This window comes from Gopherus evgoodei, chromosome 2, assembly GCF_007399415.2.
Source record: "Gopherus evgoodei ecotype Sinaloan lineage chromosome 2, rGopEvg1_v1.p, whole genome shotgun sequence".
NCBI classification, from domain to species: domain Eukaryota; kingdom Metazoa; phylum Chordata; order Testudines; family Testudinidae; genus Gopherus; species Gopherus evgoodei.
This window is the reverse complement of record NC_044323.1, coordinates 185437104-185457524: the sequence shown is the minus strand read 5'-3', so window position 1 is coordinate 185457524 and position 20421 is coordinate 185437104. Positions and strand designations below refer to the sequence as shown.

Sequence of the window (20421 nt, the reverse complement as noted above, 5' to 3'; positions counted from 1 at the left end):
GTACACATAAAGTTTGAGGACGATATCAAGCCGGGAGGGGTTGCTAATGCTTTGAAGGATAGGATTAAAATTCAAAATGATCTGGACAAACTGGAGAAATGGTCTGAAGTAAATAGGGTGAAATTCAATAAGGACAAATGCAAAGTACTCCACTTAGGAAGAAACATTTAGTTGCACAGATACAAAATGGGAAATGACTGCGGAAAGGGATCTGGGGGAAGTGGATCACGAGATAAATGAGTCAACAGTGTAATGCTGTTGCAAAAAAAGCGAACATCATTCTGGGATATATAAGCAGGAGTATTGTAAACAAGACACGAGAAGTAATTCTTCTGCTCTACTCTGTGCTGATTAGGCCTCAACTGGAGTATTGTGTCCAGTTCTGGGTGCCACATTTCAGGAAAGATGTGGACAAATTGGAGAAAGTCCAGAGAAGAGTGACAAAAATGATTAAAGGTCTAGAAAGCATGAGGGAAGATTGAAAAAACTGGGTTTGTTTAGTCTGGAAAAGAGAAGATTGAGAGGGGACATGATTACAGTTTGCAAGTACATAAAAGGTTGTTACAAAAGGAGGAGGGAGAAGAATTGTTCTTCTTAACCTCTGAGGCTAGGGCAAGAAGTAATGGATTTAAATTGCAGCAAGAGTGGTTTAGGTTAGACATTAGGAAAATCTTCCTAACTGTCAGATTGGTTAAGCACTGGAATAAATTGCCCAGGGAGGTTGTGGAATCTCCATCGTTGGAGATTTTTAAGAGCAGGTTAGACAAACACCTGCCAGGGATTGTCTAGATAATACTTAGTCCTGCCATGAGTGCAGGGGACTGGACTAGATGACCTCTTGAGGTCCCTTCCAATCCTACGATTCTACGATTTCCTCTAACTGCAGATAACTGTGCCTGCTTGTGGATTCCCTTTGGATGTCGATGTCTGAGGAGGATGAGATAAAACATATTCTTTGTGTATAAAATTATTACAGTGATATTGATATACATTTAGGGTTTAAAATACAATTGAATTCCAGTTTGCTGAATCTACAGTATCTAAACCTCTCAGTCTACTGAACTGCCATCATGATTCCTGGAGTCCCTGCTTATGTGACTCTGTTGAAATCTGGTTATGTGAACATAATCTTGTGAGTGGTTCAGATAATCGGGATTCTACTGTACCTTCGACTTTTTTCAACACGTTGAGTATTTAGAAAAATCACTTAACCTTTTATATCGAGGCTACCAAAAGGCAAATAGTTAATCTTAACCATCAGGTCTGATTTTGAATTGGGAGATTTTTGAATACAATGTTGCCTAGTGGATAGAGCAATGGACTGGGGCTCAGGAGACCTCAGTTCTATTCTCTGCTCTGCCACTGGCCTACTGGGTGACCCTGGGCAAGTCGCAGCCCCTCCATGCCTCGGTTTCCCCATTTGGATAATGGTAATAATTATACTTGCCTGCTTTATAAATCCCTTTGAGAATTACTGATAAAAAGCTCCATATAAGAACTAGGTGGTAGTTTTATTCTGCCTAAAAAGGTTTGCTAGGCACAGTTCCCACTCCAAAGAGATTAAAACCAGATGAGCTGCAACAAGTGTGATGGTATTTCATCCTGAGGTATTATTTATTCCAGAATGACACCCTTAGCATAGTGCACGCTGTACTGATTGAGGTACCATCTTTTGGATGAGACCTACAATAAGGTTCCGACTGCATTTAGTTATTAAAGATTTTACCGCGCTCTACCGTAGGGTTGTTAACTTTGCTGTTTTGACCCAGTGTCTACCATGGATAATTATGTTCTGCCTACTTAACTTCCTCATGCAGTTTTGGTGTTTATATGGCATTTTCCACTTTTTGTTCTAAACTGTTACAACAATACCTTTCATCCCAGAGGTGGTTGCATTTCATTGACTAATTAAGTGAATTCAGATCCTTTGAGATTATAGACATTAGATAAATGTAAGATTATTATCAATTAATCCAATAATTCATATAAAAATAAGATGGAAGGATTTGCACTATATTATGAGAAGGCATTCATCACTTTCTATATCTTTACGTTATAGCCCACTGATGATTATTACACAGAAGATCACAACTCTTGCATTCCAAGTGCATGATGGTAAGCAAACAAACCCCCTGGTATCCTAAAGGCAGCATTTCCATTCCAGTCCATTGTCTTTAGTGAAGTTACCCTAGGGATGAATTTACGTCCTTGTGTTTCTCCAAGCAAGGAAGGGCAGTGATTTGTGAAAAACAGACAGATTTTGCTGCATTTTTCCTGATTCTAAACCTTCTTTTTATAATATAGAAGCTTTTATACCTCAGAGAAGATTACCTCCGGGGTATTGAAAATTACACTGGTTTGAAGTCCATGGGCCTGAGTCTGATCTCCTTTGTTTGACACCTATGTAACTCCACAGACTTCCCTCAAGTTACTCTTGATTCACGCTGATGTGAGATCAGAATCAGGCCCAAGGATTTAATATGTTCAGTATGGACTTGTCTAGACAAACAAACAATTTGTGGCAAGTTGGGGTGTGAATCTACCCTGTGCTAGCCTGCTCCAGACTAACTGTCTGCATAGACTAGAAGTCTGCTCGAGCCTCATTTTTAGGTCTGATCCTGACCTGAACTGGGCCCATGCCTACCTGGCCCAAGTCTCTTTGACACTGCTAGTGTCACAAATGGCATCATTTTCCAGAAAGATTCCTGCCTCCAGGACAATAAAAGGCTCAAACATTGCAATTGTAATTAGTGTTGTTATTATTTATTTCTGTAGTGGCTGCACCTGCGAATAGGGTTGTCAACTTTCTGATTGCAGAAAACCGAATACCCTTGCCCTGCCCCACCCTTCCCTGAGGCCCTGCCCCACTCCTTCTCCAAGGCCCCACCCATTCCATTCCCCCTCGCTCCCTCTCCCTCGCTCATTTTCACTAGGCTGGGGCAAGGGGTTAGGTTTCAGAAGGGGGTGAGGACTCCGGCTGGGGGTGTGGGCTCTGGGGTAGGGCTGAGGATGAGGGGTGTGGTATGCAGGAGGGGGCTCTGTTCTGGGGGTGGGGCGGAGGGGTTCAGAGTGTGGGAGGAGGCCTTGGGCTGGGGTAAGAGGTTGGAGTGTGGTAGGGGGTGAGGGCTCCAGCTGGGGGTGTGGGCGCTGGGCTGGGGCCAGAAATGATGGGTTTGGAGTGTGGTAGGGGGCTCTGTGCTGGGGCAGGAGGTTGGTGTGTCTGTGGGGTAAGGGCTACAGCTGGGGGTGTGGGCTCTGGGGTGGGGCCAGGGATGAGGGGTTTGGGGTGCAGGAGGGGGCTTCAGGTTGGGGCAGGGGGTTGGGGTGTGGGAGGGGGCTGGGGCAGGGGATTGGGGTGCAGGAGGGGGTGAGGGGTGTGGGCACCAGGCAACGCTTATCTTAGGCGGCTCCCGGAAGCGGCCAGCATGTTCCTGCGATCCCTAGGCAGAGGCACAGCCAAGTGGCTCTGCATGCTGCTCACGCCCGCAGGCCCTGCCGCTGCAGCTCCCATTGGCTGCAGTTCGGGGTGGGGACAGCACATGGAGCCTCCCTAGCTGGCTCTACGCGTAGAGGCTTCAGGGACATGCTGGCTGCTTTTGGGAGCCACAAGGAGCCAGGACAGGCAGGGAACTTGCCTTAGCTTTGCTGCGCTGCTGGCCGGACTTTTAATGGTCCGGTCAGCGGTGCTGACTGGTGCTGCCAGGGTCCCTTTTCGAGCGGGTGTTACGGTTGAAAACCTGACGCTTGGCAACCCTACCTGGGGACTCCATGCAGGGATCTGAGCCCCATTGCGCTAAGCACTGTACAAACAAATAACACAGAGACAGTCTCTGCTTCAGAGAGAGTAGTAATCTAGGGTTTAGGTAATATCCAACAGGGGTAAATAAACAGACACATGAGGGGGAATGACATGGTAACAGCAGAGGCAGATGCATTTGAAATTAATCTTTTTAAAAGTCCTACAGATTAATTGTAGTGGTAAGTGCTTATTACCTTACAAACTTTCATACTAGTGGAGTGAATAAAATTGATGCAGTTTCCATTTTCAAGCAGTTGTGACTTTATCTGTAGAAAATACATATAACTCCCTTCCAAAGGAGACCAACCCTGCCCCCAATCTCTCCAAAAATATAAGATAAAAAAGAGGTTAAATATGCCAGTGCAACGGTGATGAGTGTGCACTTAAATATATCAGTGTTTGGTTGTTAAATTCATGCTATGAAATATACAAGCTGTACAGTGTTACATAGTTAATGTTAATATGATAACCTGAACTTTTGCATTTGAGTGTTCAAAATAACATAATTAATATTCCGTTAATCATATGGGTTTTTACATAAGAAAGAGTGTTTAAGTGCACTAGTCAAGTGGCAAGTGTCTATTTTACAGTGGTGGGTATAGTCTGAGCCTGGGAGTTCAGTGGTTGGAGTCAGTCCCTGGGCAGAAGGAAACTCAGTTGGAACTCTTGACTATAGTCGAGTCCTGACCAACCCCTTCTTTCCCATGCCAGCAGCCAGTTCCCCTCCCTTGGCCAGTCTTCTTGCTGTGAATTGCCCCTTTCCTCACATGGGAATAAGGAGGAGGCTTGTGGCTAAGAGGACCGGCATCTTCTGGGAACTGAGATTTCCTGGTACAGAGCTATAATAATAGCCACAGGGCATGAATGCTAGTGAATGCCTACTTGGGAAGCTGTTTCAATAGGTACAGAGATGGTGAGGTTGTGGAGAGCTCATGTTGAAGAGGAGAGAATGAGGAAGGGAGATGGATCCAAAGGAGAAGGAGAGCCTTGTAGGGAGAGGGGGGAGGAATCGACCCTAAAGTATCCACTCTCAGTACTTCATGCAGTCTTCTGAGGATGAGCATGTTTGACTTAAAGGATGGAAAATTAAATCAAATTATTACTGTTGGTAACAATGAAATGCAGGAAGGCCTGTGAATTTAAAATCTCCAATAACTGCCTACAGCATATAACCTTTTCATCTTGGAATAGTTTTCTGCAGTTATTTTTGGAAGAGTCTAATTTGATTTTATTGTGTCACACCTATTATTTATTCTTGCTAGGAATAGGCCGACAAGCTGAGGACCTCACTGCTGAGCAAAATCGGCTTGCTGTAAAGTAAGAATTTACTTCTCTCACTCAGCGTGTCTTTAACCTCATCTAAGTGATAGTGGTCTGTGAGGTTTTTAATTCCTCCCTGACTCGTTACCAGGAGTCAGATTTTCAAAATCATTGTTAATGTAGGTACTGCCTGCAATCCACCCAGTGCCAGAGGTGGATGCTTTAATACTCATTAAGGTAATTCTTTTTGTGATGTTCATGTCCCAACCACCCACACATGAGTTCTTCATTTCCTCCCGACTAACTGTATACCAAGAAAGCCCTCGTTTCTCCAAGACCTGGTTTAGACCCTGATTCAGCAAAGTACTTAAGCACGTGCTTAAGTCCCATTAACTTTAATGGGTGCCTAAAGTGTAGCACCTGCTTATGTGCTTGGTTGAACCAGGCCCTTTAATAAAGTTGTGCTGCTTGGATTTTCAGGCTTTCGTCTACCCCTTCATTGTGGTCTGCTATCTTTCACATTAGAGTACGTGTACCCCGCCCCCATCAATAGCTACATCAAAGCACTGACCCATGTTAAAACAGCAAGGATGAAGTTTGCTTCTGACACTTCAGATGCTGCTGGGTTATTATTTTTTAACCTACTACCAGCAGTTTCTGGACACTGATGCATGTTTCTCCTCCATCTCTTCATCTTCCAAGTACAAACTTTGATACTACAGATTTCACTGTTTACCAAAAGAAAGTGGATGCTGCTTATCTATTACAAACATTTTCCCCCACCCCAATCTTATTTTAATTCCACTCTAATTGTGGAATGAAAGCGAAATCTTTTTTGAATAGGCCGAAAGTTACAGCAGTAACTAACTTTGATCCTTGTGCTTAATACATTTGAAACTTTGCTTGGGGCAAAATAATTAGTTCCTCAGTTTTTAAGGTTTAACTGTGAGCCATTGAAAAATTTACCTAATTATTAGATAATGGAACTATGATTGTCATCTCTTGAAAAATGAAAGTTTGTAGGGAGGTTTATATAACATTTCTGCTGTGACCCATTGCTTTATGTTTCCATTTATCGTTTAGTATAGAGCTGGCTTTAAAAATGTAGAGTACTCATAATTGAGGTTCTGTTGTATGTAAAGTTTTAAATATACTCTGAATAATAATTCATGGAATTGGCAAAATAGTACACAGTGTAATTCAAAAGCTTATCAAAAGTACCCATGGAACTCTTTGCTGTATTTTACCTTGTTCTGTTTTGTGTGTGGATGTTTTGACAGAATAAGACCGTCCTTACTGGAATATTTGAGCTATCTCCTCAATTTTATGAGTGTCATAGCTGGACCTTGCAGCAATTACAAGGACTATATAGCCTTCATTGAAGGGAGGCATGTGCATATGAAACTTTTAGAAGTGAACTGGAAGCAAAAGGGTTATGACAGACTTCCTGATCCTTCTCCAACTGTAAGTTTTGAAAAGCCAAGTATTTATTGCAAAGGGCTAGAGAATAATGCTTTGCATGTCTGACTCCTATAACTGCACCTCATTTAAAACCAAACAAGGAAAACTGCTTGGGGTATTGTGCCAGAAAATATAACTGTTTTCTGCTGTTTGTGTTGATAACAAAGCTAAGGTGATGAGGGTTGGCGGCATCCCTTTGTTCAGAAGAGCACATAGCAGCTCATTGGTTGGTGAAAATCATAAGTCTCTCTGTTCACAGTGGGAACATACTGTAGATTCTGATTATTACGAATTGTAATTCAGACTTAGACAAAAGAGAGAGAACATTTTACAAAAGAGAAAAGCTGAAAAAACTATTGTACTGTAAAGGACATGTTGGAAGCAGGAATCATAATTGATTAATTACTGTAAATTGCCCATATGCATTTCAAGGAGACCTGGTGACTGTCTTAAAGTATCTTTGAAGCCATCTTTTAAGTCTGAAAAAGGTAAATCCATTGCAAGAACTTTATCATTTTTGTTTTATATTATTAAATATTAACTGGATAATCCCACAAGTGGCATTCATGTATTGCAGAAAAATGCATGGGCTAGATTCCAATGTTACATTGGAGTGACTGGATTTATACCTTTGTAACTGACTGAGAGCAGAATTTGGTTCTGCATATTCTCTCTGTAATGTGGAATATGTATATATACAGGGTCTCATCCTGATCTCTCACTGATGAAATCTGCCGACAGTGTAAGTGAAGTCAGAATCAGGCCCACATTGTGTCACTTGCATAAATTATATATATGTAGTATAAAAAATTTAGTATTTTTCTTTAAAAAGTTAAGCTTTAAAAGGACATTATGCATTAAAGTTTTACTACATAGGGAATGCATGTTAAAAAAAAGTATTTAGGAGCTAAAACTGAGTTAGTTACATCAGTGTTTAAATAATAATGGTATATTAGTTTGTATTCTCCTGATATTAGGCGTTTACTCTTACGGATTCACCTATTTGCAATATGAATGTATGAGTGAATCTGTTTATTCATGATGGAAATGTGAAAGCCAGTTACAAAGCATACACCCATAGCTTACACCTATAATTCTGATTTCTGGAGTGCTAGGGCACTAACTACACATTCTTAAAATATATATTTGCCAGGTTAGGTGCAGGACAGTATCTGTCTAAGTCATTTTGAGAGGCACTTTCAGACACCTTAATGGGAGTGATGGGAAGAACCTAGATATATAACAATCTAATTGTACTGGAAATCAGAATATTTTGTGCTTCCAGCAGGAATCCAGTAATCAGTTCCTGTGCTTAAATGTACAGACAGGGAAACTCTCTGTTTCCCATCTTAGTTCTCTATCCTCAGGGCACTTCCAGCAGATCATGTACAGCGCTTAGATGAAAGAACATGACCCATTTTAGATCTGAATAATTCTTTTATTTCTATTTGTAAGATTAATTAGTAAAATATGTTAAAGCCAACTTTGCATGGCTTTCACTGATTCATTATACCAGCTGGTCCTTGTTACAAATTAATTATGAGGAAAAGGAAGCTGTTATTAGCTGTTACCAGTCTCGTTGGGTCTTTAGTCAATTTATTTTTGTAAGTGGGAAGCGTTATTTTGCTTTTAGTCTATTCTGATAAATTATCACATCAATGTTTTATTATTCATTGTGCTTTTCAGGGGGCTGTGATATACAAACTGTGTATCACATTTGTATCTCTCCTTTTGTTCTTGACACTTACCAAGACCTATCCTGTTTCATACATTGTTGATAGCCAGTTTATCAATAACACATCCTTCTTGTCAAGACTTGGCTACCTGTATATCGTTATGCAAGCATCGAAGCCAAAATATTACTTTGCATGGACATTAGGTAAGGATGACTAAATGGCTTATTTTGTGTCCAAATAAATTTAATACATAAACAATGGGGTGTATGAAATTGTTCTAACACATTTTTTTGTAAATTTGGGGCCCAATCCTGCAATTCCCACATCACCCCTGCATCTGTGCAGAGGCCCCCTGAAACCAGTGCATGCAACAATCCGTCTGTGCACTGCCAGTTGCAAAAGGGAAGAGATTTGACATACTTTGGGTATATTGACTATAAATCTCAAAAGGACACTGTCAAATAGCGTAGGCCAGAAGTTTGATTTACTTTAAAACTGTTGTCAATTGTCAGCAAATGCCCCCCACCCCCACATACCTGGGGGCAGATCCTCAGCTGATGTCAGTTATTATAGCTCCATCGAACTCACTGAGGAGTATGTGACCTCTGGAATATAGATGTGTAATATAATTGGTGTGAGTATGGGTATGTGTATGTAACATCTTCCCCTTACACCTGGACCTTGTTAATTGTACCTACTATCAGAGGGGTAGCCGTGTTAGTCTGGATCTGGAAAAGCAGCAAAGAGTCCTGTGGCACCTTATAGACTAACAGACATATTGGAGCTTGAGCTTTCATGGGTGAATACCCACTTCGTCGGATGCATGGTATTCACCCTCGAAAGCTCATGTTCCAATACGTCTGTTAGTCTATAAGATGCCACAGGACTCTTTGCTAATTGTACCTAAATTACTTTTATTGGCATTCTTAATACCTTAAGAAGAAAAGATTGTATCCTTTGTGCCAGGATTGTATTTTCTGGTCCCAATCCTGTACTGCTCTGGTGCAGATGGGGACTCATGGAGCCTGTGGTCACCCTGCTAGTTACAAAGCTATTGTAAATGTGAACCAGCCTATCCAAAGCTTTCTTAGGGACTTGTCTATAACTAGAAAGTTGTCCCGCTTTAATTATTCTAGGGAATAGGCTATGCCAGCATAAGTCATCTTTATACCAGTATAACTGCATCCATATTAGGGGTTGTACTGATATGATTATATTGCTAAAAAATCACACCCCTAACTGCCAATTATACTGGTACAAAATCTGTATGTGGACCTAGCCTCGTTTAGTCCTCATTTCCTGTGGGTGACAATCCTACACCCTTATTTGCAAGGGAGAAAGAAAACAGGGTATGGGCGGAGATAAGGATGGTCAGGAGTGGGCTAATTGACCTCTAACCCTGCCCTCCCCATTCACTTGGGTACAGAGCAGCCATAAGGCAGAAAAAGAGTTCTGTCTGCTATACTGAAGAGATAGCTCACCTGAATAGGATGAGGAATAGTACTGTCAGCTGCTCAGGTGTAAAACTCCCTGGCTAATCAGTCTTGTAAAATTCTTCTAATTCACTCACCTGAAGCAAGCAACTTTTCATGGCCAAATAAAGTTGTTACATTATCAACAGTCATTGCTATGATAATGGATAGCCATTGCCATGATAATGGATAGTCAAGGGCTTTGGTCATAAATGTTAATACAGTTGAACCTCAGATTTACGAACACCTCGGAAATGGAGGTTGTTCATAACTCTGAAATGTTCATAACTCTGAACAAAACATTATGGTTCTTTCAAAAGTTTAAAACTGAACTTTGACTTAATACAGCTTTGAAACTTTACTGTGCATAAGAAAACTGTTGCTTTTAACCATCTTAATTTAAATGAAACAAGCACAGAAACAGTTTCCTTATATTGTCAAATATTTTTTTTTACACTTTCCCTTTTTTTTTGTAGTTTGTTTTTAACCCAGTACTGTACTGTATTATCTTTTTTTGGGGGGGGTGGGGGGGGGGTTCTTCTTCTGCCTGATTGCGTACTTCCAGTTCCAAATGAGGTGTGTGGTTGACTGGTCAGTAGTAATTCTGGTGTTTGTAACTCTGATGTTTTACTTGTAACAGTTTTGCAAGGCTATATTCAATGTATTTCTTCCAATTTTGTCTTTATTAATAGAAAATTCAGCAAAGAGGGAAATATCGGGTAACACTGAGAGAAGGAAATAATAGGGGCAAACAATACCTGTGAAACAGTATCTGAATACTCTTGCAAACCTTGAGTGGCTTTTAGTATGTAGCTACTCTAAACACCTAAAAATACAAGGCTTTTAAGAAACTCTGTGTTACTCGTAACACCGTAAGTTGTTGTATTGGAAAGCATTTAATACAATTTACTTTCCAACAATTAGGGTGAGGAAGATTGATCCTGTCTGTCAGGCATTGGACTTGGACTGTTCCCAGCTCTACTTGAGACTTCTTGTATAAGCTTGAGCAAGTCACTCGTGATTATTCAGAAGGTTGAGACCTATTGTCTGCATGTCTTTGTGCACATCAGTTTACTATAAATTGAGCATTTGCTTGCGCTAGTGCATATTTAGACCAATTTGTGCAGCCAGAGAATTTGTACAGACCTTGGTCTTCAACCTTTAAAAATCACTCTCGTATTACTGTGGCTAAATTTCCTTATATGTAAAAGGCAGAGAGGTCATATTCTTGTCCACCTCACACCAGTGTTTGGAAGATAAATGAATTAGCTGAAGTGAAGGTCACTGAGATGCTCAGATGGAAAGAACTTTATAAGTGTAAAGCATCCTTACTATTTCACTGCTAAATTGTCCCCCACCCCCACTTTACTCTTGGATAACGATAATAGACCATTTGTTTTTGCTTGTTCTTTTACAACCTTATTTCATGCTACCCTATTGAAATGCAAACACAGCTAGGGCATGTTTGAAACCAGAACATGTTTCCAATGATATTTTAAAAGGAAATAAAAAACAGTTATATTAAATTTTATGTAAACTGCCCACAGAAGACCCTCCCCTTCCAATTCACGCACCTAAAATTGTTTCCTTTAACAAAACCTAAATTTTGATTGTAAACCACATACTACTTCCTTTTATTAAATGACATTAGCCTTCAAGACTATTGGGCAGATCCCAGGCAGAGTAAAAGCAAAGGGTTTTCTGACTGTTCACCCAAGAATTTATTGATAGTTAAACCTGTTAAATTGAGGTGAGAACTTGAAATAAGGGTTCTTATTTTCCCCCTGAAAAATGGATACCATCTTTCTCCGTGTTTTGGATATAAACAACCTCCTTTTTAGCAGCATTGACTAGAACAACAGCTCCCAAGTGGGACTGATGTCAGTGGGTTTCATTCTCAGCTTCTAGTGGGCCACAGGAAGCACACAGACAAGATCTTTCAGTGTTGCTACTACGTATATATGTGGAAATGAGGCAGGACACACACAAAGGAAACATGGGATGGTTGAAAGGATGTATAATGGTGTGTTGAGTGGGAGGGATGAAATCTTAGGAGGAGATAGGAGGATATAAAACACTTCTGTAAGGAAAGGGAGAATCAAACATTCCCAGAAGGGAGCAGGCCAGAAAGGCCTATAAAAAAGAAAGTAGTAAATGGCTTGGATTTTAGGGCAGGGAATGTGTTTCTTTGGCTATCAATTTATGTAATATTGAGAATTAATTTGATTGGTGTCCAAAAATAACTTAAAACTAACACTCCATTTCACCCATCCCCATATGTACTTTTCTTTACTGAAAGGGAAAGGTGAGAAAGACTGCGTTTGCTGAATAGAAAAGATCACCAAAATCTGCTGCACAAAGGCATAAATATCTGGAACTGGGAGAGGAGCATCATGGAAGGGGATAGAAAAGGGACTCTGAGCATTCAGATTAAGGCTGTGATAAAGTGCAGGAAAGTAATAAGTGGAAGCAAATGGTTGGGATTGGTATATGTGTAATAGAAATGGCTTTGGGATAATAAATCATTCAGAGAAATAATTTATTTTAGTTGGATATAGGTTTAGGTTATTAGAAAGCTGGAAAAATGTGAGTATAAAGTAGAAACATTATTAGAGAGAGATTGCCTTTGGACTTATGATTTGACATAATCTTGGAGACTGTGGAAAGATCTTGTGAGTTTTGGGAAAGCATGCTTTGTCTAGTGGTGGGCGAGGCTTCTTTTATCTATGTTGCAGATCCAAGCAACAAAATGGCATGATTCCTCCCCACCCTTTTCAGTTAAGCTGTCTGTTGTGTGGAATAGGGCATTATATAATCATTTAATAAAACTGCTGATAAGCAGTTGCTGTTTCCAGAAAAGGACAGTCATGCTATTGTGTGAGGCACACTGCAGAATTCCTCCAGATTCATGAAAAAATAGAAAATTCAAGCACTCTGGTGGTAGCATTAAACACTGGAACTTAACTGTAAACTTGACTAAGGCTTAAAATACTTAGTAGTAAAAAACATTTAGACCTGAATTGCACAGTCTGATAGCAACTAACCAAATAGGGTTAAATTCTGGCCCCATTAAAGTTAATGGCAATCCTCCCATTAGATTTCAGTAGGTCCAGGATTTTACCAGTAATTTGAGAACTGAAAGGTGGCAATTCTTCTGCACTCCAGAGTACTTTATGCTGCATCCAAACCACTTTTGCACTGGGGCTAACAGACCTGTTATAATATCAGACATTGGAATGTCCACCTTTGCCTTTAATTAGGCGGTGCAGCCTGTGGAGACTAAAAGTCTCAGCATTTTATTGGGATCAAGAAGTAGTGGTGCAGTTTGACGTGTATATGTAGGAGTTGATTCCCTTCTGCATGGAGCACAGTTCTTCAAGGGGTTCCCTTGCTGCAGCATAAAGGGCAGGATAGGGCCGGAAGATTTATGCCTGTACAGATCCCCCAGTTCTTGGCTCTGTGAATACATTGGCAGCAAAGACACTACTTCAGCCATTGTCTACAGCCATGTCCACTCCTCAGCCTGGGGAGGGACATATTTGGCCTTCCTGCAAACATACTTAACACACAGCCAGCAACAAATGTTTGGTTGGCACACTAATTGTCCCGATGTTTTGCACTCCAGCGCACAGGCAGAGGGGGCTCATGCCTCCAACTCAGCCCCGGCTCCACCCCCTCCCTGCCCCATTGGATCCCTCGCCAAATCCCCGCCCTGGCCCCGCCTCTTCCCCAAGAACTCCACATTCCTCCTCCTCCTCCCTCCCTCCCAGGCTTGTGCAAATCAGCTGTATGTGGGAGGTGAAGGTGAACTGGTGCGGTGAGAGGCAGGGAGGGGAGCTGCCGGTGGGTGCTCAGCCCCCACTAATTTTTCCTGTGCTCTGGAGGCTTTTTTTTTTTGCTCTGCCGGCCAGTGCCGGCTCCAGGCATCAGCTTAGCAAGCAGGTGCTTGGGGCGGCCACTCCAGAGAGGGGTGGCAGGTCCAACTATTTGGCGGAGGGTCCCTCACTCCCAGTCGGAGCGAAGGACCTCCCGCTGAATTGCCGCAGATCGCGATCGCGGCTTCTTTTTTTTTTTTTTGGCTGCTTGGCACAGCAAAACCCCTGGAGCTGGCCCTGCTGCCTGCAATCCCCCCCCCCCCCCGCCGTGTCCTGATATTTCATCTCTCTCATCTGGTCACCCTAGTTGCATCTCATGATTTGGGCCTATGGTATTGTAGCATGCAGAAAGCCTGAACAGTAGTAGACATTAAGGATAGAAGGGACTAAATATAAATTTTCTTATTTAGTTCTAGCAATCTGGCACCAGCAGTGAGCACTTGTTATAGATCTAGTAGCAGACACTTTCTTGTTCGATAAAAAGAAGTATAACAACAAGCAGGGTTGTGTTTAGATTGTTAGGATCAGAAATCAAGACTTAGAAACTTCTGTTTCCAGAAGCTTGTCAGTGAAGAGGAAGACTAAGGGAAAGGTCCATATTTTTCTGGCTAGAATACTGCTTTTAGATTAGACTGCATCCCTGAGTTGTACTTCAGGGTTATCCCTGAATTTGTACCTAATCTCATAACACTTTGTAAGAGAGACCAAGACCAATTTTGAATCCAGAGAAAGAAATGCTGACTTCATTTAAAAAAAATTTAAAGCTCAGCTTTATCTTCAGTTTTCTTGATCAGGTTTGTCATTTATAATGGAATTAGGCGGAAAAATCTAGCAGTGTTTATACTTTCTTTTTTTCCTTCCAATATTTATAGGCTTGCCTGTATTTAAAGACCTAGAAGTAATGAGTCCCTCCTGTCGTCTCAGTATGCACAGAGAAAGGGCTTTTGACAGAGGCAGATTAAAAGCAGGATCCTTGAAATCCAGACCCAATTATCAGGGGGGTTCCAGAGCAAGACAGAACCCTGACTGGCTCCGTGGGAAAGAACGCAGCAAGAGCTGCAGCCCATGGAATTCCACTGGGCTTCCTGAATAAGGAAGAACAATGAGTCTTCTAGGAAGAGCATAGGGTGTGAAAATGGGCTGGGTGAGTGGCCAACCTGACATGAACCAGGCCTCCATTTTTGCTTTTGGAATTATTTGCCCCTGCAACATAAGTTATTTGTACATCTCAGTATTTGATGTGCAGAGACAGTCTGGTATTAAGTGAGTTGTGAGATCAGCATGGAACTTTGTACATGGGATGTTCAAAAGTCATCGCTAAAATTTAACTTTGACTAAATCTTAATAAAAAACAGAAACTTGAATTTAAGACACGTCAATATTTCCCCCCACAAGTACAAGGAACTAGCACAATATCACAGATACAACCATGTGGCAAATATTGATACATTTTAATTAGGGCTGTTGATTAATCGCAGTTAACTCAAGTGATTAACTCAAAAAAAGTAATCGCGATTAAAAAAATTAATCACAATTTAAATCACACTGTTAAACAATAGAATACCAATTGAAAATTATGAAATATTTTAGATATTTTTATACATTTTCAAATATATTGATTTCAGTTAGAACACAGAATTCAAAGTGTATAGCGCTCACTTTATATTATGTTTACAACAAATATTGGCACTGTAAAAATGATAAAAGAAATAGTATTTTTCAGTTCACCTCATACAAGTACTGTAGTGCAGTCTCTGTCATGAAAATGCAACTTACAAATGTAGATTTTTTTTGGTTATACAATTGAACTCAAAAACAAAACAAGGTCAAACTTTAGAGCCTACAAGTCTACTCAGTCCTACTTCTTGTTCAGCCAATCGCTCAGACAAACAAGTTTGTTTACATGTGTAGGAGATAATGCTGCCTGATTCTTGTTTACCCGAAAGTGCGAACAGGCATTTGCATGGCACTTTTGTAGCCAGCATCACAAGGTATTTACATGCCAGATATGCTAAACATTCGTATGCCCCTTCATGCTTTGGTCATCATTCTGGAGGACATGCTTCCATGCTGATACACTGATTAAAAAATATGTTAATTAAATTTGTGACCGAACTACTTGGGGGAGAATAGTATGTCTCCTGCTCTGTGTTTTACCTGCATTCTTCCATATATTTCATGTTATAGCAGTCTCCGATGATGACCCAGCACATGTTTGTTTTAAGAACACTGTCACTGCAGATCTGACAAAACACAAGGAAGGTAACAATGTAAGATTTCTAAAGATAGCTACAGCACTTGACCCCAGGTTTAAGAATCCGAAGTGCCTTCCAAAATCTGAGAGGGACGAGATGTGGAGCATGCTTTCACAAGTCTTAAAAAAGCAACACTCTGATGCAGAAACTACAGAACCCGAACCACCAAAATAGAAAATCAACCTTCTTCTGGTGGCATCTGACTCAGATGATGACAGTGAACATACCTCGGTCCACACCGCTTTAGATCGTTATTGAGCAGAACCCATGAGCAGCATGGATGCATGTCCTCTGGAATGGTGGTTGAAGCATGAAGGGAAATATGAATCTTTAGTGCATCTGGCGCATAAATATCATACACCACCAGCTACAACAGTGCGATGCAAACACCTGTTCTCACTTTTGGGTGACATTGTAAACAAGAATCGGGCAGCATTATCTCCTGCACATATAAACAAACTTGTCTGAGCAATTGGCTGATCAAGAAATAGGACTGAATGAACTGGTAGGCGCTATAGTTTGACATTGTTTTATTTTTGAATGCAGTTATTTTTTGTGCATAATTCTACATTCTTCAATTATTATTATTATTATTATTAAGTTCTACTTTCACGATAAAGAGATTGCACTACAGTACTTGTATTAAGTTAATTGAAAAATACTATTTCTTTTATTTTTACAGTGCAAATATTTATAATAAAAATAAATATAAAATGAGCACTGTATACTTTGTATTCTGTGTTGAAATTGAAATCAATATACATGAAAATGTGGGGAACACCCAAAATATTTAAATAAATGGTATTCTATTATTGTTTAACAGTGCAATTAATCATGGTTAATTTTTTTAATCACTTGCCAGCCCTAGTTTTATTACAACCATGTTACATGTACGTTTTAGTTTCATAATGATTAGAAAAACCCTTTCTGTTCATTGTCCTTTACTAGATTTTTTTCACCCTAAGAATTTTCTTATTATTGTTTATTGAGCATTATCATTGTGTTCAGTGTCCTACAGACATGTTAAAAAATGACGCCTGCCACAGTCTAATTTGAATAGTTTGCATTGATGTTACAGCTGATGCAGTCAACAATGCAGCTGGCTATGGATTCAGTGGTGTTGATGATCAAGGCAATTTCCATTGGGACCTGCTATCCAACTTAAATATATGGAACATTGAGGTGAGTTAAAAGAAACAAAATTTTGGTATAATTATAGAGTGACAATTATGATGTGGGTCATTAGTCACAGGGATACATTTTTCTCTTCCAAAGGTGTGTCTAGAATTAGAGTGAATTTTATCTTTTCGGCAGATAAATTGTATTGGTCACACTTCATAGGAAGGTTACATTTGTAAATAGTTTCTAAAGAGCTAATAAACAATGTTTTAATAAACTATTAATTATTGTAGAGTTCAGCAGGTCAATAAATTGCTTACAACTATGATTCATAACCATGATAGCATCTTCTATTTATGTGCTTATAACAATCTGTTATTACTATTTTTAGTATTTGTATGGCAATAGCAGGTAGAGGACCCACTTGAGATTAGGGCTCATCTGTGCTAGGTGATGTACAAATACACAGTAGGAGACAGTCCAGGCCCCAAAGAGCATATGTTCTAAATGGCAAAGACAGACAAAGGGCAGAAGAGGAAACAGATACAGAACAGTGAGGTGACCTGACCTGGGGTCGGGAAGGAATTTTCCTCCAGGGAAGATTGGCAGAGGCCCTGGAGGTTTTTCGCCTTCCTCTGCAGTGTGGGGTATGGGTCACTTGCTGGAAGATTCTCTGCACCTTGAGGTCTTCAAATCACGATTTGAGGACTTCAGTAACTCAGACATAGGTTAGGGGGGTTTTATAGGACTGGGTGGGTGAGATTCTGTGGCCTGCGTTGTGCAGGAGGTCAGACTAGATGATTATAATAGTCCCTTAAAGTCTATGAGACCTGCCCAAAGTCACAGAATATCACAGTCAGTGACAGAGCCAGAAATAGTCCAGTTACCTGGTTCAGTTCCCTATCCATTAGACCACACTGTTTCTTAGAACACCTGTAACATCTTTCTCATGCCAGTGGCATGCTTTTAGCATCCATTAGTCCCTTACAAGATATTGATAAAGGTACCCTTCCTATAAAGTGTGACCAACATATTTCCTGTTAGTTTGTCGCCTAGGATAAATATATTCTGAGTGTCAATGGCATGAGAAAACGTCTAGGAGACTGGAATAGGCCATTCCCAATTTCCCCTTCTACAGATTTATTTTCATACAACAACAGGTGCTCTCCATCTACAATCCATTATTTATTATTTTAGAACGAAAAGCAGAAGAAACCAGTGAGTTAACTGTATTGTAGCTTCTTGGTCTATCAAAAGACAGATTCTGGTAATTCAGCTCTACATTTTAGGGGCCCCTATAATTCTCAGTGGAAAAGTTGAGACCATCACTATACCCTCTGTCATAAACAGATAGTTAAGGGTTAATGTCTCTTTTACCTGTAAAGGGTTAACAAACAGTGAACCTGCAACACCTGACCAGAGGACCAATCAGGAGACAAGATACTTTCAAATCTCGGTGGAGGGAAGCCTTTGTTTGTGTTTTTTGGGTTTTGCTTAGTTCTCTCTGGGTCCTGAAAGGGACTAGACGTGCAACCAGGTTTCTTGCCAATCTCCCTGCTACAGTCTCTTATATATTCAGAATAGTGAGTATTAAGTAGAAAAGGCGGTTATAGTCTTTTGATTGTTTTCTGTATTTGCAAATGTGTATTTTGCTGAAAGTATTTTAAATTGTATTTTTGCTGGGGGGAGGCTAGCGTCTATAAGCTGAAAGACCCTGTAACTTTTACCATCTAAATTACAGAGACAAATTTTACTTTTTTTCTTTCTTTTTATTAAAAGTTTTGCTTTTTAAGACCTGTTTGATTTTTTTCCCTTGTTGAGGCTCAAGGGAATTTAATCTGTACTTACCAGGGAATTGGTGGGAGACAGGGAGAGAGAAGGGAGGGGGGAAAGGTGGAATCCCTTTGTTTTAGATTCACGGAGCTTGAATCTGTCTATCTCTCCAGGATAGCCCAGGGAGGGAAAGCCTGGGAGGGGGAGAGAAAGGGGAGAAAAAAACCTGATTTCTCTGTGTTGTGATTCAAGGAGTTTGAATCACTGTGATCTCCTAGTGTACCTAGGGCGGGAAAGATCTGGGAGGAAGAAAGGAGAGGGAAGGGAAATGGTTTATTCCCCTTTGTGTGAGACTCAAGGAATTTGGGTCTTGGGGTCCCCAGGGAAGGAGTGCCCCAAAACACTATATTTTTGGGTGGTGGCATCTTATCAGATCTAAGCTGGTAATTAAGCTTAGAGGAGTTCATGCTGGTACCCCATCTTTTGGACTCTAAGTTTCAGATTGGGGAATTATACCGTGACACCCTCTCCCTTTCATCTTCCCTTTTTTGTGCTTGTCTTAACCCTTGCCCGAGCTTGCATCCGTCACTCTTAGAGTGTTTTTCCTTGCTCCTTTTTTGCAGCATCAACAATGGGTGCACAGCTCAAGTGTAGAAGTACTTGCAGCCAACTGCAGATGGAAATGCACACAGCTTCCCTCTTTGCCCCCAGGACCTGAGAGGGGAATCTAAAATAGACTGAAAACAGGAATGGGAGTGCTCACTGTACCAGTCATAGAGGAGGGGGAGCTGGGGAGGAATGTTGTTAAGCCGAGAGAAGCAGTGAGTTCCCCAGTACTTTAACCCATTCTCCTATCGTGTAGACCTCATGCACTCTTCCCCTCTCTGGGACATATTGGCTGTGGGGGACGGGTTGGGGAGGGCACTTCCTTGGCAGCGTAGGAGCAATGAAGCCATATCAGCTCCAGGACCCTTGTGATGACACAGCCTCATTTCCATTTTGAACTTCCCTTGAACTGGTGCTGTCTGATCTGGCTTGCCTTATGGAGAATACTCCTCTAACAGCGCAACCTGTAGGAAGAGTTCCACGGAGAGGCCCTGGTGGATGGAGAGAGGTATGAAATGATGGGAGGCCATAAGTCTCAGGCTCATTTTTTTCCCCCCCGAGTTGGGCAGGCAGGGTTAAATATTAAACAGGCCCATGGGATTGTGGTTTATTAGGAAAGTTTAAAAAGCTAATTTTTTTTTTAAGCTGGTGACTTGAGGCGGGGGAGAGAGGAAGAGATAAATGATTCAGGAGGCACCTAATTGTGCTTGATGTTAGTCTAAATAAGTGTCCTCTCATTACTAGTCCTTCCTTTCCCTTCTTGCCTTTGGTTTGTAATGCTCACTTGTTGCACCTTGCCTTTAATGGGACTATGAGCTCTCTAGGGCCAGGACAGCATCTTCCTGAATATTTGTATGTCACCTATCACGGTGGAAACCCTCTCCTGAGAGATTCTTTTAGGCACTACTATACAGTACATGTCAAATAGTAAGAGCCACTTACGTGCGTAAAGCACTTCTGCATTTGAGCCGATTGCTAAATATGGCTGTGGTTGCACCATTTGGTTATGGCCAGGTGAAAATACACTCAGTGCAGGTAGCAGACTGTCAATTAGGAAGTGCTGTGAAGTCTTTTAGGCACAGTGAAAGATTAAGTATGTGTGGATGGCATCAGAGATTTGAGGTA

The 20421-nt window shown here is 40.9% G+C and overlaps 1 protein-coding gene across 1 annotated transcript in view; it reads left to right on the top strand.

Annotated features, from left to right (window-relative positions):
- Window positions 1-20421, top strand: part of MBOAT1 (membrane bound O-acyltransferase domain containing 1) — an 82956-nt gene that overhangs the window by 50900 nt on the left and 11635 nt on the right. The window contains exons 5-9 of the mRNA XM_030552522.1: window positions 2060-2115; window positions 5062-5116; window positions 6340-6523; window positions 8207-8399; window positions 16877-16980. Coding sequence (XP_030408382.1) covers window positions 2060-2115; window positions 5062-5116; window positions 6340-6523; window positions 8207-8399; window positions 16877-16980 — 592 coding nt within the window. The remainder of the gene's footprint in view (window positions 1-2059; window positions 2116-5061; window positions 5117-6339; window positions 6524-8206; window positions 8400-16876; window positions 16981-20421) is intronic.